General features: G+C 42.5%; 1 protein-coding gene across 1 annotated transcript in view; it reads right to left on the bottom strand.

The window, feature by feature from the left end:
* Window positions 1-17,588, bottom strand: part of ADAMTS2 (ADAM metallopeptidase with thrombospondin type 1 motif 2) — a 312,175-nt gene that overhangs the window by 152,744 nt on the left and 141,843 nt on the right. Inside the window, exon 2 of the mRNA XM_019506186.1 lies at window positions 14,442-14,598. Within this exon, the coding sequence (XP_019361731.1) occupies window positions 14,442-14,592 (151 nt within the window). The 5' untranslated portion in view covers window positions 14,593-14,598. The remainder of the gene's footprint in view (window positions 1-14,441; window positions 14,599-17,588) is intronic.

Raw genomic sequence — 17,588 nt, 5'->3', positions numbered from 1 at the left:
CCACCTGTCATCAATAATCATGTTCAACAGGGTCCCATAGTTCCTGATTCTGTGGCAGGTTCCACCTCCTTAATAGCCCCAAAGTCCCTGATCCATCAGAAGTCCCATAGATCAGAGGGAATGGGTCTTATGTTTGATGCCCCCTCCATATGGGAACAGCTTCTTCAGGACAAAAAACTTTGTGCTGGGATAGCTGAAGCCATGATCCAGAAGGACAGAGAGCTGCTCACTGCCTACTGAGGTCCCTACAAACACTGACCTCTACGGCAAGGCCTGGCACTCTCAATAAAAGCATCAATATCCTGCAGCTGAGAAACAACAATCCCTGATCTCCCAACCATCCAAATGATAATTACTATTTTTCCTCCTGAAAGGACTACCCTTGAACTCAAACCAGCTGTGCCAGGTGGTCCACACATGTATAGAGAACTGGAACAAATAAATAGCTGTGCAAGAACTCGGCATCCCAGATAAAAGAAAGGAAAGAATGCAAAGCAATAAATCATATTTCCCACTAGAAAATAAAGCTCAGTGTTTATTCCAGCGGCAAACACAGAGATTTCAAGAGCAGCGTAACAAAACAGATGGGGTAAGAGGCCCAACTACCTAACTAAAAAAAACTCACCTAACAAAGGGTGATGGGAAAGCAGGTGTCAACATTGCTCACCATTAGGCCACTCTATGAGAAACTAGCTAATGAAAGGCTGGGGTCTCCACGGTCGGTGATGAGAGCTAAACAGCTTGAGGCAGCTTCCCAAGCTGTAGTCAGCTGACTGTCCAAAAGGTCCTGCTTCTTCATCCCATCCAGCAAGATAGCTCAAAGCTCAGAACCACGGAGGAAGAAGGGAGTGCCTGATCCTCATTACAATTTAGAAGTTTCAATTACGTTCGTGCAGAGACAAGGCTAGGTTGGTGCAAGTCTATGGAGATGATGATTATGGCGAAGAACATCTAAAAGAGTATTAGTGAGAGCCTCTTATGAGACAAGAGAATATTGCAGCAACTGCTGCACCTTTCACGATTACGCCTCACTGCTGAACATCAGAATTGCTGTTGTATCTCTGCAATAATTATTACAATCCATACTGCATACTGCATAAAAACATAATCAATCATTCATTCAGCCACGAGTATGCTACACTTTGACAGTCCTGCAAAAAAAAGTGCACTTCAAACTTTCTGGATGCAAACTGTAGGTGTCATGACTCCTAGGATTTATATTCAAACAAGACAAGTCAATTTAAATTCTGTTGCTAGCAGCTCTTACAAACATGCCCCTTCTGATTTCAAAGAGCACACACTGATAATGTAATGCTGAGCTGATAAAATCTGATTTCAAATACTTTGTATACATTTGCAAAAGTAAAATAAGTAAACTTTATCAGTAAATTATGAAAATATAATTATATAAAATAAGTTAACTTCTTGCAAATGTGATCATTTCACAAAAGTTATTGACATCATGCTGACTGTAGAAATATAGTTTCTATATAGTGACTCTTTTAATCATTTTCTACTATTTAACTGAAAAATACTGGAACACAAGTTTGCATTGCAGATGCTGTCTCATGTTTGTTTTAAATTCATTTTTTCCCACCAATTTGTGTGAAAGAGGCTCGCAAAATGCATTGCATCCTCAACTACCAGCCAAACCATACAAAGGATAAGAACCTAGTAGTGCTACCATCAAAACCAGTTACTATTTTAGGTCAAGTCAGAGACCACTGGTAGAGCCAGCCATTGCAAAATGGCAGCTTGTTGAACTCCTCTGGACCTCAGCCACTGCGAATGAGCTGGACACTGTAACACACCCACTAAATGACTTATACCTCCACCAGTGGACATAGGAATCTCATCTTCCTACTGCTACTTTAGCTCATGTAGTAGAAACTTGCATTTTAGCTATGCAGTTGGACCAACTAGCATCTTTCCACCTGCCTTCCACATGCTCAAATGGTCATGAAAGCACAGATTTGGATCCCAGGCTGGTGTCAATCAGAAGGAACTCCACTAATTTTGTTGAAGTTATAGCATTAATCTAAATCTTCTGGGAAAAAGAATGTAAATTGCTTTGCAGTCATTCCTCTTATCAGATTATGATGGAACAAGCTTTTGGTACTGTAGCCAAGTATGAATTACCAAACTAGCCAATGTTAAAACAACGTTGTTAAGTCAAATGGTCCCATTCATCTACTTGTTTATGGAAAATTAAGGTCCTACAAGCTCAGATCACAATCATGTGCACATTTGCTTATTATTAATCACTGTGCTGGGCAACTGTCACCATCTATATGACTGTATCATAGAACCAAAGAGTAAATAGTATGTAATAGCCACTTGCTCAGATCCTCAGGTCAGAATGTGTTTCCAAACCTGATGAAGATGGCCTTGCATTCAAAAGCTTGTCTAACTTTACACCAACCATGCAGTTGGTTTAATAAAAGATATGATGCTCCCAAAAATCCTTGCCTTTCCCAAACAGGGACATGGATTAAAGGGCTTCATTGAAGAAGTACAGTAACAGCTGTTTCATGAACAAGTTTCTCTCCTAACTCCACCTGATGAGCAGAGATGTAGTAGACCTTTGGGATCACTGCCAGCCTGTCTACTTTTCAGTTGGTTAAGACCAGGGGCAGCCAATGTAAGGCACATATGCCACAAGTGGTATGGGCAGGCTCTGTGCGTGGCACAGCAACTGGGGAGGGAGCACATCTGCAAAAAGAGCAGGGAGCAGAAAGCAAAGCAGCAGATCAGTCAGGAGGCACAGAGATGGGAGCAGAAAGCAGAGTAGCAGATTGGGCAGGGAAGGGGACTGAAGTGGTACTCAGGGAGAGAGCAGGGGTTAATTTGTGGCACACCTGTCAAACAGCTGTCCCCCCAACCACAGCGTGAGTGTGAAATATAAATGATTCAGCATTTGATGACAATCTCTGGGAATACGAGCTGTCAAGAATTAAACAGCAAATACTAAATGTGTATGCGAGTATGTATGGAGGAGAGAGCAGAAAACTGTGTACATACTTGTGCATGTGATTGTGTCGCGCACACGTGTGGAAGAGGAGGTTTGACCTGTGAACTGCTACTCTTCAGTGCATCAGAGAGCCATTACCAAGAGCAATCAACATTGGCTTGCTGTAAAAATAAAGTTTACTGCCCCACTGTTCAATGACGATAGGGATGTTGTGGGGATAAATGTATTAAATTTCGTGAGGGAATCATATTTTATAGTGATGAGCTTATAAAAATAAACACTCCAGAAACCTTCTTCTTAATGGTGTTTTGCCTCTAAAACTGAAGTGCATGTGTAAGCAAACACAAGTTTAATCACACTTGGCATTCTGCATGTCACTAAAACCAAGTAAATTTAAGAAAAAAAAGTGAGGGCTGAAATGAGGAAAGATTTCCACAAATGTTTTCTTTTATGGTTCATGCAAATATTTTGTAGCTTTCAGGTTATGAGAACTGGAAGTTATCACATAAAGCAAGAGCAGTGCCGTTTTCCTGTTGTTAAGATTTAGCCATTTGGTACATTTAGGGACATCCAGGTCCACTGTAAACTGTTTGTAGCAACCACTCAAGAATGCTCTAACCTATCACCCTGCGTTCATTTAGGTCAGAAAAGTTAAAGTGAAGCCATCAGAGGAGAATGAATGGATTTTATTCTTAAAGCAGCTATTGATATTCTCTATGAGCCAGTAGTTAAGTATGATAATATTTAATAAATAAAAGCCTGACCCACTGAAATGTTGAAATGTACCTTTTATTCCTACTGACATGAATGGGAGTCAATAGTGCTCAGGACCCTGTTGGTGAGGTTTTGGGGCACTAATTAGGAAAGTCCCGCGTTTCAGGCTAGCAGTTGCATACATGGGTCACATTAAAGCACTTAGTCCCACTGAAGACAATTTGATTTAAGTACATGCTTAAAGTTAAGTATGTGTTTAAATGTCTGGGGTTTTTTTTTTTTTTTTTTTAATAAACCAGGGACTATACGACTAATCGAGTTATTTAATAGGACCAAATCAAGTAGCTAAGGACCTTAAGCAAAATACAAGATTAAAGAGTTTCTAACTGCTAAAAGTGAATCTTCCTGGCCCAAGAATTATCAAACACTGCGGTGTGGAGTGCACCTTAACAGCCAGATTGTCTTACAGATACTCCTCGACAAATTATAATCACGCAGTACAATTCTCCTTCCACGTAACTACAGCATTGGTTTTCATGGCAAAGATATTATTAGGGAAATGTTCAGTGCACATTCAGTTGCTTTGAATGAAATTTAGTAACTGAAAAAGAGGGCGGGAAACAATTAATTTCTTTATGGACTTCCTTAAAAAGTCCACACTGTGCTGGACGTCAAGGTTACCAAGTTAAGCACTAAAAAGTTAGGGAATGCCAACATTCAGGATAGCCATACAACCCCAATTCAGCCTCCTTGTGCATAGATATTCCAGCTAGTTCTTTAATTACATGGCCACATACTATTTTTATGCAAAAGGTTTAGCAAAATTAAATAAATTCTGCCACCAACAGAAACCCCAGCAGTATGCTGAGCTCACTGCCCAGCCATGCCCATCACCCAAAACCATACAGCCAAAGGAGAAATGAGCCTGAGGGTTCACATCCTGGTACCAAAGGACCTCCCAGCTTTACACACACCAACAGCAAAGTGCCTCATAGGCTTAGTTTTTCACAGACCAATGTTTGGGAACCATTATAAAGATGAATAAATCTTTCATAGGAAAAGGATGGTATTCCCTGCTTCCTTGTATTTTGGCCACACATACACATGGGCCGTATCAGTTAGTGCAGGTTGAAGCATCTGTCTGATTTACTGCACTTAAATGATCAAACTGTCAGACCTTACCCACTCTTATTTCCTTTTATATTTCATCATCTGTGGTTCTCTTAACAGTGACCATGTTGGCAATAATTTAATTTACTGCATATTTATTGGGTTTTTCAGTCAGAGGATGTTGGGAGAAAAAAGTGAAAGGAGTCTTATGAAAAGACAAAAAGGAATCCAATTTTAGAAATTAAATTGCAGAACAAGTTTTAAGCCACTGCTTTGTTTAAACAAGTACTTTAAGATGAAATATTATACACAGCGAATATTTAATAGGCAAGACATCATAGATTACAGTTTCATTGTATGTAAGAAAAAATGGACAACGGATCAGCACATTAAAAATGTTGTTTGAGTTATGAGAGCAGAAAAAACTGGAAGACTCTGAAAACTTCATGTTAAAGCTGCTTCAAAAGTCATTTTCTTTTGCTAGCACAGAAATGCTTCATCAGCTACATCTGCAGTTAGCAATGGTGACATCCCATGGCCTCATAACGGTCCCTGGAGACTTGGTTTTTTCACAGATGTATAATCTTGCTTCTTATTCAAAAGTTGAATCACAACTACATTTTCAATCCATCTCTTCCCAGAAAAAGCCCTGTGAATCTGCAAAGTGAAATTCAAAGAAAACCCAGGACAGGAGAAAGACAGATGTATTTATCATGCACATATGATACAGGAAGGAAACAAAAAATATTGTCATTGCTGCCTTACTGACTGCAAAATGAGAGAACAGTAATTAATCAACAAAGAGGAAATATTGATTGAATTTAGAGAAACTTCAGTTTTCTAATGGAACAATTCCTCTGCAAAGGTAACTGGCCTAGCATCTTTAAATTAGAATGGCAATCAGCCAAGCGTTAGCCAATTCATGTATCATTTCAGGCAGTCCAGAGAAATATAAAACAAATGCGCATTGGTTTCTTTAAAGTAATTTAAATACTTTAGTAAATCAACGGCACTGACAGTTTGATGGACTATGATGGAAGAGTTTTCCTCCAAAACATAATCTCTGCAACCTGCAAGAGCTCCGTCAACTGACTTTTTATGACTTTATTTACCAGATGTTTTACTTTTTTATGTCTTTTCTGACTATTTAGTGCTTGCCGATTGCACCCAAACTGACGTGGGTTTCTTCCTTCTTGAGATTTATTGCAGTCTGGGCAATGTGGCCTCAGGGGGAAGGGACCTGACTAATGCACCATCAGTCGGGGGCAAGGAAAAGGTCCCAGTCCACTCCTCACAGATCTATGGTGACAGGCCCAGTACAAAAGTCAGCACCATAATTCAACGGGACACGATCAGTCAGGGTTGGAGAGGAGTCTTGCTCTCAAGGAGTTTCTGCTGTGGGTCAGAGGAGGCCACTTATGCCAAAATCCCCATGCAGTCAACAGCGGCTGGCTCTAAATTGAACAAGTCAACCCAAGTGTGATAAAAATTGAATGCGTGACTGGGAAAAGCTCAAGAGCAGTGATTAAATGGAAGTGAGGAAGGGGCTAGTTAGCATGAAGCCCTCTCTCCAGCTTCCCAGGGCTGGCTGGCAAGTTGTTTTCTCAGCGAGAACATTTATTTTCCCCAAATAGCTTCTTTGGAAGCAAGAGTTTTCTTGCCTAAAATATGCCTGGTGCCTATTTTTCTGCAGGGCAGCAACCACTTGTTTCTTTGCCTGACTTGTAGATGCCTGGGACTGTGCTGTTAACCACAAAATAAGGAAATAACAGTAGACATCAAAAATACATGAATCAAGCAACGCCTCACAGTGCGTAGTGAGGACTTGTAAATGTTTGGATGTGCCCAATTATGTAGAGAGTGATTTAAAACCAATTGCACACTTCCAGATGGAGAACAATACCAAACTTCAAATAACTGGAGACTGGCACTGTACAAATGAGAGACAGAGGCTACATTTTGACGACTTTTTGTAACAGAACAAGAAGAGTTGCTTATTCCACCCAACACGTTCTCTTGCCAGTCCCTCCCAATCCCAGCACTCTTCTCCACAAGCAACACGCATTAAAATGGCTAGCACCAGAGCATGCCTGGGTTGTATGCTTATTAATTATTGTGATACATTATTGTGCCTATGAACCTGCATCTATCGACTATTATCTTCAATTCCTCTGGCAGAACGCACCAGAGAGCAGACTCCCTGCAGAGCTCCACGGTTTGGACATTCCTTGCCTAGCATCTGCATCACAGGACCATAAACACACAGATGGTCCTGACCACTTGAATGTGGTCAAACTGAGGAAGGACTGTATCAGCACACAGCTCTGAAACAGAACTAATGTTATGCCTCAGTGGGTGCATCCACAAGATATGCTTTATTCATGATTAGAGCCAACTACTGCACCGTAAGCATCGCCATCTACACGTGCGAATGCTTACTGCGCAGTAGTTGGCTCTAATCATAAGTAAATGTGCTACCTGTAAATAAGCATAGGACAGGTACCGTGCGCTTTGTGGTGGACTGGGAAGTGGACCAGAAGTACTTCCGGGGCCACTTCCAGGTCCAACGCAGAGCACGTAGGGGACACCCTCTGCCCCCCAGCTCAGTGACTGGTGCCTCCTGGGACTGGGGGGTCACCTGGGGTCCCCCCATGGCTGATCACCGAGCCAGGGAGGCACTGGGGGGGAGGTGTCCCCCTCATGCTCTGCGGCGGACCCAGAAGTGGACCAGAAGTACCCCCACCGCATTCCCCCACGCTCCCAGGGGATGCTCCATCCGCTCCACCATCTCAGCGTTCATAAGCCACACCTGGTACCTTGAGGTACATAGAAAAAACATGTAAAGCTGTATCTATGGCCGAATCACTGATTCTCCAAATCAGAATTGAATCTTTAAATTCAGATTCAGCCAAATCGAATCAGGACAGTGATCCAAATCAGCGAATCCAATCACTGTCCCCCCAGTCGGGCAGAATCCAAATTGAGTACTGTCCGCTTCACACACCGCTACTCCTCAGCCCCCACCCCACAACTGCAGAGCGGGGCCTGGGAACTGTCCCGGCCAGCGGCAAGTCCCAACTCCAAGTTCCAACTGGGCAATGGAGGTGCAGGACTTGGAAAGAGCTACAGGGGGTGAGCAGGTCCCTGCTCCAGAACTCTTCAGCCACAGCAGGTTTGTAGGCAAGGACTCTAGGCCCAAGTACCCAGTACTTGCTGGCATATGGGTCACAAGACTACAGGAGACCGTATGTTTTCAGGCAATTACTTGGCATACGCTTGTCGTGGCCTGTGAGTCTTTCAACAACCTCTGGAAATTCCAAGGGATTTTGGAGGCAGTTGTGGCAAGTATGATCTGTCTGTTCCAAAGTGATTCTGATTAATTAAATTGTAGCCTAGTTTCATAATAAAGGATTACCTTAACAAGGAACAATTTATCTGCATAGTAAGTATACCTGTCAATTAAAATCGAAATCTCTGCCTCTCAGTCAAGCAGTACAATCAAAATCTGCTTGAAACCTAGACAGCTGTGGTATATTTATGGCATGATTTTAAGGCAGAATGCAAACTTTATGTAAAATTTTAGCATAACTGTTTCCTTTCAGTTGATCACAACTACTGTAATATTGGCCACAGTGGTTCAGCTGGCTATGTGTGCTATAAAAATATTCTTTCTATGGACCTGATTTTCAATCTAGCTTTAACCACAACACATCTGTGCATGAACAAAATTAAACCCTTAAGTTTTCACATGTCGTCATTATATTAGTGATAGTCTTTATCTCACAGGTAAAGAACATGTGAACATAAGGATGGGATATGTCAAAGTCAGAAAAAAAAGTAACACAATAGGTACATTTCAAAAGGGCTGCTGTGTAGAACTGTTTTACCACTGTCACGCATTTACAAATGCCATTACAAATGCTACCATTTTTCAAAAGAGTAAAAATATTTAAAGATACCCACTGTGTTGCTGATTTTAAATCCAAAGATAACAAACTTCTTATATGCATGTAAGTATTAAGAAACATACAATCAACAAGAAATGCAGGATTTATTCCTGCCACAGTTTAACAATTTACCTCTGACAAAAACCAGCACATGAAAGTACTTCGGCCCCTTTCCAAAAAAAAAAGTCCATGTTTTGGTCAAATAGAATGAGCTTCTACAGTACTAACATACAGCTTGAACTTAGAAAATTATTGCTCATCTAAAACATGAGGCTTTAATTTCTCCAGTATATTAATAATAGCTTTGTGTGAGAAAGTAAAGGGAGAAACTGCGTTGAAACATTGTACTCTTTAGCCCATTGTCTTCTTGCCAAAAAACAGATGATCCTGCCAAAACCAAAACTCAATAATTTAAGTTACTGGAAACTAATATTTGTGTTTTCCTAATATGCTGATAGTGTTTTGTTTAAACTCAGAAGAAAATCTAAAATTTCCTGAAATCAGATACATCTTTGCCACTCTTTTCACATCTACTCTGTCCCAGCGCGTTCCATGTCTTAAAAAACAACATGTCTGCAAAACCTTCATATATGAAAACAAATACCCTGATAGCCTCCGTGCTTAGGGGTCTGATTTTCTTAGCAGATGGAATAAAGTTCCCATTTCCCTTGCTATAAAGACAAAAGAGATGGGGGAGTATGGATGCAAACGTTAGAAAACACTGCTCTCAAGCTCACCTTACAGAATCTGGTGGAGATCATAATGCAAAATTCATGACCAAGGCCGAACAAATGTGACTTCTCCTTTTATATGTGATTTCTGCAGACACCAGAAACAAGACACCAAATGACACTGCTACCCAAACCCTGCTCCTGGCATCTCCCATTCCCTGCAGTTCTCTTCTGCAGGTGTCCCAGACGATTGGACCCAGATCTATGGCAGCACCAAAACTGCCTGCGTTGCACCAGGACATAAGCCTGAGCAGTAGCGTCTCAAGTGCCTCAGCCCGGAACATGGGGCCAGGCTGTACAGAAGCTACGTACAAATCTGCCTGTTCTGAGAGTGTAGACCCCACACTCCGAAGTAACTAGGGGCAAACCCAGCAAGGCTTCAGTAGTGACCAGTGTAGCCCCCCACTTCTGCGGCCAGACTTCCAGGGGATGTAGGGTGACCCGAGATTTTTAAAAAGTGTAGGAGTGTAGGAGCAGTGACCAGCAACTCCCAGCCTCTCCCACCCTGGAATGGACAGACTATGCTGCAGTAGCAGCAGTTAGGGACTAAGTCCCCAAATCAGGTAAGAATCCCACCTCCTCGCTCTCAGCACACCCTCCCTTCCCCTCTGTGCTCATGGCACCTCTCCTGTCCTCCCTGCCCGTTCCTTCCTCTCACCTTTCCAACTCATGGCTCTGGATGCAAGAAGGGGGGACCCACCCAGTGCCACTACCGCTGTCCTGGCCACTCCTGCCCCATTCCAGACGGGGCTGCAGGGCGTTGTGCGGAGAGCCAGGCTCAGCTGGGGACAGCAGCAGCAGTGGCAGATCTGTTCCCCTCCCTGTGACTGCTCCCAGGTTGGTGGGAAACACCTGGCGGGGACTGGGCAGGGAGGGGAATCTGCCATTACTGCTGTCTCCAGCCAAGCCCAGCTCCCCACATAGCCTGACTGGCAGCTCCGGCGCTCCCTCCATCTCTGGTCCTCTGGAGGTCACAGCAGAAGCAGGCAGGAGAGGGAAGCAATGGCCTGGAGGTGTCTTACCTGTTTCAGGGCCTTTAAAAAAGTCCCTGTCTGCTGCTCCTGCAGTATGGTCCAAAAGAGGAGTGCAAGCACGTCACTGCATCCCCTCTGGATGCACCCCTGCCAGGGTTGGGAGCATTGAGAAAAACGAATTAAATATACAAACCCAAGAATTCAAAAATCATGAGTCATGTCCTTTCCCCAAGTCATGAGTTTGGCTTAAATCAAGAGATTAAAAAAAGTAAAAACATCTGTTTGCGGTTTCTGAGCCTTTGGGATCATATTTATGATCTTTTCTATGCAGCTATCATAAAAACCTTCCTTTTTCACATGGAAGCTGAAATTCTCACATATTCACATGACTTGTAAAACTTGGGCTTTTAAAAAACTCACCAAGTACCATTTGACTTTCAACAAAACTCAGAGATTTGGCAACAATGTAGTCACCTCCCGCAGTGGATTTTTTTAAGGACTACAACATACAGAAAACACTAGTGAATGTTTCTTTAAAGCTGGTCCATTGCTTTAGTGTTTTTCTGGAAGCACACTACAGCACAGATTTCTAGGCTGACAGTCGACAAAACATTTTGACATATGTTAATCAAGACTATATGCTGATCTTCACTTAGAAACTCTGAGCTGGAGTTTGTATGGACTGAGAAGATGTGGAAAAACCAATAAAAATATGCAGCTGAAGGAGAAGAGAAACAATCCGTAAAAAAAGCAAACTGAAAAACTGAATAAAATGTACTCTGTAAGCCTGTTTCTTAAAGCAAATCACTTTGGTAAGATAGTCAGGCAAGCAGGAGAAACATCCATGGCAATTCAGTTTGAACAGACTGCCTAGAAACAAGAGGTGGAGTCCAGGGACACATCCAGGATCAAAAGATCTGCATGGCTGAGTTTCTAAGGCCAGGGATCTCCCTTTCTTCACCTACTCAACCAGCTGACCCTGGCACCCTCTCTTCTACTTGCAATTACCACTTGGGGAACAAGATGCAATTACCACCTGGACAATGCAAAGCTCTATGGCCTCTGAAATCTTCAAGAAAAAGCAGGAGAGGGCTCAGATACTCCCAGAACATATGGAGCCCTTTCAACCTCCAAAGTTTGAAGGACTTGCAGCAGCAGGGCCTGATGTGTCTTTGCCAGCCCATTGCTTGTGAAGGCTGGGGGCACGCAGGCCTTCCATTTCCCCCTAGCGATACTGAAAGGACCAAGGAAGCCTCTGAGAGAAAGAAAGAGAAAGGGGGAAAAATAGGAAGAGGGAGAGTGAAAAAGCCCACTGGCTCATCCATCACGGAGAAGACAATAGTTAGAGGTCCTGGGACGAGGCAGGGCACACTGGTTTGTTTCCTAACAAAACAGACACGTTTCACTGGGTCCACTTGGAATTTAGTCTGGGCGGGTGGTCCGTGTGCAGCATGTGGCGTTTCAGGTTCACACCAAAGGTTAAATGGCAGAATCCGGTAGAGGTGTATGCTGCCCTGCACGTCAGTTCAGGCAGGTGGACTGGCATGGTTATAGGTAAAAGACTGAACAGACAGGAGCGCCCAGAGAGTGAGCAAAGGCTGGTATTTTCCTTTAAATACTAGCCAGTTTTTTTCTTTATACACCTGTTAAAACCCTGGAAAGACTGGGTGCAGAGCTAAGTTTTCACCTGCATGTCAAGCTGCCTCTTTCTAGTAAGAGACAGGAAACCAGCTATAAATGGAGAAACCAAATGCAAACATCTCTAACATAGACTTGCATACAGATTTTTTTTTTAAAAGAAAAAGGGAAATTTATTTTTAAAATTCTTGCAATTTTTCCTTCTTTTTAAACATTTGAAAACTGTCAATTAGTTCACTAGCTGCTCAAAAAATGGAAGGCAGTTTGCAAACTTTTCAAACTTTTTTCCTCGATTTTTCTGTTCCCGTTTCAGATGCAATCGAAACACTGAAGTCAGAGGAATTATAGCCATCTCTGCGAAAACCAGTCAGCACGCTGAGACTGAGCTCTTCATTGGTTCAAGTAAACTCCCAGTTTCCAAATGATAATGGCTCCCATTGTCATTAATAATGCTTCCTATTTCTTAATTGTAGTTTAGCAGTTTACTTATTATTATTATTATCACTACTACTACTGTTGAAGCAAAGGCAGATGGCAAGAAAGATGCGAGTCCAAAATGCAAAGTATTTGGCCAGGCCGCAGAAACTATCAGTTATATAACTGACTGTACCAAGCTGGCTAGAGACAAACATGAAGTATGGCATGACAAAGTTGGCCATAGTGTATACTGGGCCCCCTACAAGAAGTACAGAGTACAAGTAGGAAAGATACTGTAGAGATTCATTTTAAACACATTATGGGATTTTTCACTTGTGACTTAGCGAGATAGGCACTTAAGATGAGCTATGGGGGCTATAAAGGAGGAGGAGGGATGATGCTTCATCAAAGGCTTTTCCTTTCTCTTTAATAGAAACGTCCCATGGAAAAGGCAAGAAAAAATGTGACAAACAGAATTGGTTATGGTAGGAACTGAAGAAAATCCAGGGCATGGAAAGTATAAGCATAATACCAATTGCTTATGGTGCACCAGGATCTCATGACAGGGGTATCATAACGGCACTGCTCTAGAAACCAGCTCTATTGTAAGAGACCGTAGGACCTTCTAAGAGCAACATCAATGGGCACCTCTAAAACCCTAGGAAAAGTGGTAACATTTTAAAATCCCCATTGCCTTGGTTTAAGTTAGATTCACATTAGCTCCTGTGTTCTCGGAGATCCCAGGAGGCAGTGAGATAAACTGCTGCTACTAATCTCTGTAATATCTTGGCAGCACCCAACAGCCCCTGTCATAAACCAGGACTCCCATGTGGTAGGCACTGTACAAACATTGAAACATAATGTGCTTTCATTCACAGACTCTGAATGACCTTGCCTTGATCTGTAACTCTAGACAACATGACACCTTCCACTCAGCAAGATGGGACTAAGATTACTCTCCAGACATATGTTGGGTTATATCAGTCAACAACCACCCACAACGAGCATCTTGCATTGTTCTCGAGGACTTTCCACACAGCCAGCCCCGTCCATCACTTATCCGCATTGGTCTGCAACTCCCGATCATTACATGTAAAAGAAAATCCAGGTGGAGCTTCAGGAAAGTCAACTGGTCCCTATTCATGGAGACTGTTGAACAATCCATTGTTACCATCCCACGGCGAAATATCCCAGTTGATGAAGCCTATATGCATTTCTGTGGCGCCCTCTATAAAGCAGCACAGTCCTCTGTACCCAAAGGATTTTACCCCCTGTATACTCCTTGCTTGGATGAAGAGTGTGCTGCTCTACCAGATGAGTATGAAAAATCTGGAGATCCAGATATCGCAGATCACCTTCTTGAATCACTAGATGCTGCTTGTCAGAACCGCTGGAAGAACTCAACTTCATGAGCTAATTTCTGCCACTCCAGTTAGAAGAGCTGGGGTCTCATTAGCCTCCTGGGAGCAGCTCAATGTCCCCCAGCCCAAACTTGATCATCTGTGTTGGCCAATGCTGTTGCTAGCCACCTCCTGAAAGTGGCAAGAGCCCCCATAACAAGGAGGATTTTGAGCAAAGAATACATGAAGAACGGCGTCATTTCCATCGAAATGTTCAGAACGCAGATCCTTTTACATGGGGCTTAAAGACTCAGAGTGGCTTGTGCTGGCCATTTTACACAAATAAAATATTGTCTGGTTTTGTATGTTAAAAGGAACAAAGATCCCCCAGCCTGGTAAATATTCTGGCAGCTGCAATGCTTTTTTTAATTTAGCCCAAACTTTCAGCTACTCCCACACCCTTCCACAAACCAAGAAAAGGGTATTGCCATGCTCAAGGACAAAAAAATCCAGAAGTAATAAAGCGCATTGGCAGCGTATCGGTTGCATGTCTTCAACTATGCTTTATATATCAGCTGTCATTAGCATCTCAGGCTTACCTTTATGCTGGATATTGGTGTTCTCACTGGGAAGCGGCCTCTTGGCAGTTGTTCTGCGATACACAACATGCGTTCTGCCGCCTTCCTCCTCCTCCCAAGTCCCCTTCTCTAGAGGTTCGATGAAGAACTCGTCCTTGTCTGTGCGAATCATGCCAGCCTAGAGTGACAGGGCAGAGATCGAACATTTCACGTTACGGTGCATGCAGCAGACACTGTGTGTAAACAGCTGCAATATGCTTAAGCACACTTTAGCACTCTCCAGAGAGCAGTTAGAAAGCAGGGAGTAAGCAAGGTGAATTCTTTATTAGAGCAAAATGAAGCATCAGTTCCTCAACTTGACAAGGAAGGACAAAGGTAAAATACTAGACCAAAGGGATTTCTAATAGAATCTAATTAGCAAGGTTTGGGACTAGAATATGTATGTGGAAATGGACTCTCAGTCAGAAGTCACCTATAACAAAATGGTTAAGTCCATCTTAGTCATTTGTCAGCACAAACTGCTGTAGAGTTTATACAAATACCCACTGCTGCTAAATGAAGGATCAATTCAGCGTCACGAGCTGGTCCTGATGCACAGTTCCATGGTGCAGAAGTGCAAAGCCAGCCCCTTTCTGCTCATTCCAAGACAATGAAGTGCTAAGCCTCATATGATGGCTTTGCAATTTTTCTTACGTTCAACATGTCAAATAAACATGACCACGGCACCGTACTGGCACAAAACCCCTCTTAGCCCAGTAGACTGTTAAAAACACAATTATGAGCAATCAATTTCTAAGGGAGAAAGGCTTAAAAACTGAGGTTAGACCAAATATGCTGGTATGAAAAGAAAATGAAAACTTCATTCCTCTATGAAACATCAAAAGAAGTCTTACACAATGGTCTCAGCATGTCCACTACTAACTAAAGCAGCGTGTAATTCATTAAGCAGAAAGAAACAAACTACAAAAAAAAATCCTTCTACCATTTTCAACTGGGTGGAACCACTTCTAGCTCTTTAGCTCAAGCATGTGTGTTGTTTCACAGCACTGGCCCTGCTGCAGGAGGTTAGGATAGTCAACAGCTGGCTTGCATAACTGCCTTTCTTTGATTTTCCTGGGTGTGCATTTGCTCAGCTACATTTGAGAACTTAAAACAAATGAACTCTAGCTTGGTAAAAGGAAAGCCTGAACATAAAACGCAGCAAACACAATTCTTGAAAACATTGACAAGGAGACAGAAGTTGACTACACAACCAACATTGTTTAATCTGTCAGTCGTTGACTTAAGAGTCAAGCATGGTTATCTATCCAGTCGTTAGACTTGCTGCACGTGCAACTCAGTATTTCTGTGCCGTTAAACCATATTCTTTGTCTGCCTGGGAATCCAAGTTGTCTATAGATCATAGTGCTAGAAGGAACTTCAGCACGGACCCCAATTCTGATTCCTTTGAAGTCAATGTTCATTTTCCCAATATCCTCACTTAGGCACAAGAGATTTCCCAACCTGTGCCATATCTTGGCTTTAGAACAAGTATACTGAAATATTTTTTTCTACAAACAGCAAACTACTTTTACTGCTGCTATAAATACAGCCTGCTCTTTGGTTTCCCTCCTGGAAAAATGTCAGGTTCATCTGTCATATCTTAACGTACATTAGGCAAGATTTCCAGTTGCAGATTTTATATCTATAATGTGTACAAAAAGAGATTGAAAGGGAAGGATTAAAGAAACAAAATTATATTTAAGCAGTTTAGACTGTTACCAGGCTGCCTATACAGAGAGCAAACTGAATTTGAAATCCTGCGATTCTTTTCATCTAATTTAGATTCGACATCAGACACAAGGAAGGTGAAACAGGCTCAGCAGTCAGAGGAAGCAAAGACAATGAAGAAAATAAGCACTGAACCGAGTAGGCTGCAAGTAAAAGGGAATGTGTAAAAAGAAATTTTCAAAATGAATGTTCCTTCTTTTTTAAACTATACACATGCCCAGAGCTAAATGTTCAAATCTTTGCATATGATATGCACAACTACAGATGGAGAAGGGAGCAAGTATTTGCAGGCTCAGACAGAGATGCAGAATGTAATGTGAACAGCATATTTAAACCAAGTACAAATGTGCATATGGCTTGGCTGCCATGGGATATATGCAAGCAATTTGTGTATATGTAGCTAAACAGTACAGAATGCATGGATGTGTAGGTCAGTTATGCCCGCCATTAACTAAGCAAGTTATGCTGGGTCTTAATAATTCATGTGGGGTTTACAATACGGAGTCCACCTGGCGGCATTAGGGAAAATGCTGCTGCTGTCCTGTTGTCAATAAGGCATAGCAAAGACAATTTAGAGGGGTCTGAACTGCCTCACTGAAGGATCAGAAGGAAGCAGCACTTGAAATCACCAGCTGAACAGATCTGACGGAAGTACAAACCTGTGATCTCTTGAAAGAGAAAAAGGAGTTTGTTTAGCCCAAGTGAAGCCTCATGTCTGCTGGAGAAAAGGCAGGCGTTGCCCTGGCCAGGCAATAGGCCAGGCAAGATCAAGAGAACCCCTAATATGGGAATTTCAGAGAACCAGTATGAACTGGGGCTGGCATTCGATCACATCAAAGGTGGTGAGGAAGGGGTCCACAGCACCCACTACACAACTGTCTTTTCTGTTCCAGTTCCTTCAAGCAGGGCTGGATTAATGCACAAGCAAACTAGACACAGGACTAAGTGAAGAAGGGGCCCAGTTGCACTTATTTTACATATTATAATTATTGAATGAAAAAGTAATATAAATATACAGTATAAACTAGGGGCCCATGAGTTTATTTGCCAAGGGCACACCAAAGGGTTAATCCAGTTCTGCCTTCAAGTATATCACCATGATGCTTCAGCGTGTCTCAAGTCTCCTCCCCGCTCTCTTGGACGACATCCCTCACATTGGAGAACCGGGTCTTCCTCCTACCAAGAGAGGAAGCAGTGCGTCCTGGAACCACCTGGCCATGGTACATAGGGGAGAAGGGGAAACAAGGCCACCAAAGTCCCACACGGCACCAGAGCAGCGTGACCCATGTCTGTTGAGGTTGGGGAATCAAGATTTTCTGACAAAAGTTGTAAGGGTTTCAGCCAGTTTCTGCTTTTGGTTTCATAGACAAGGGAAAGTTTAAAAAAAAAAAAAAAAAA

Source organism: Gavialis gangeticus, unplaced genomic scaffold (genome assembly GCF_001723915.1).
Source record: "Gavialis gangeticus isolate Ggan-Ray unplaced genomic scaffold, GavGan_comp1, whole genome shotgun sequence".
In the NCBI taxonomy this organism is placed as follows: Eukaryota; Metazoa; Chordata; order Crocodylia; family Gavialidae; genus Gavialis; species Gavialis gangeticus.
The sequence above is the reverse complement of the archived record's forward strand: the minus strand, read 5'-3'. Positions and strand labels throughout refer to the sequence as shown.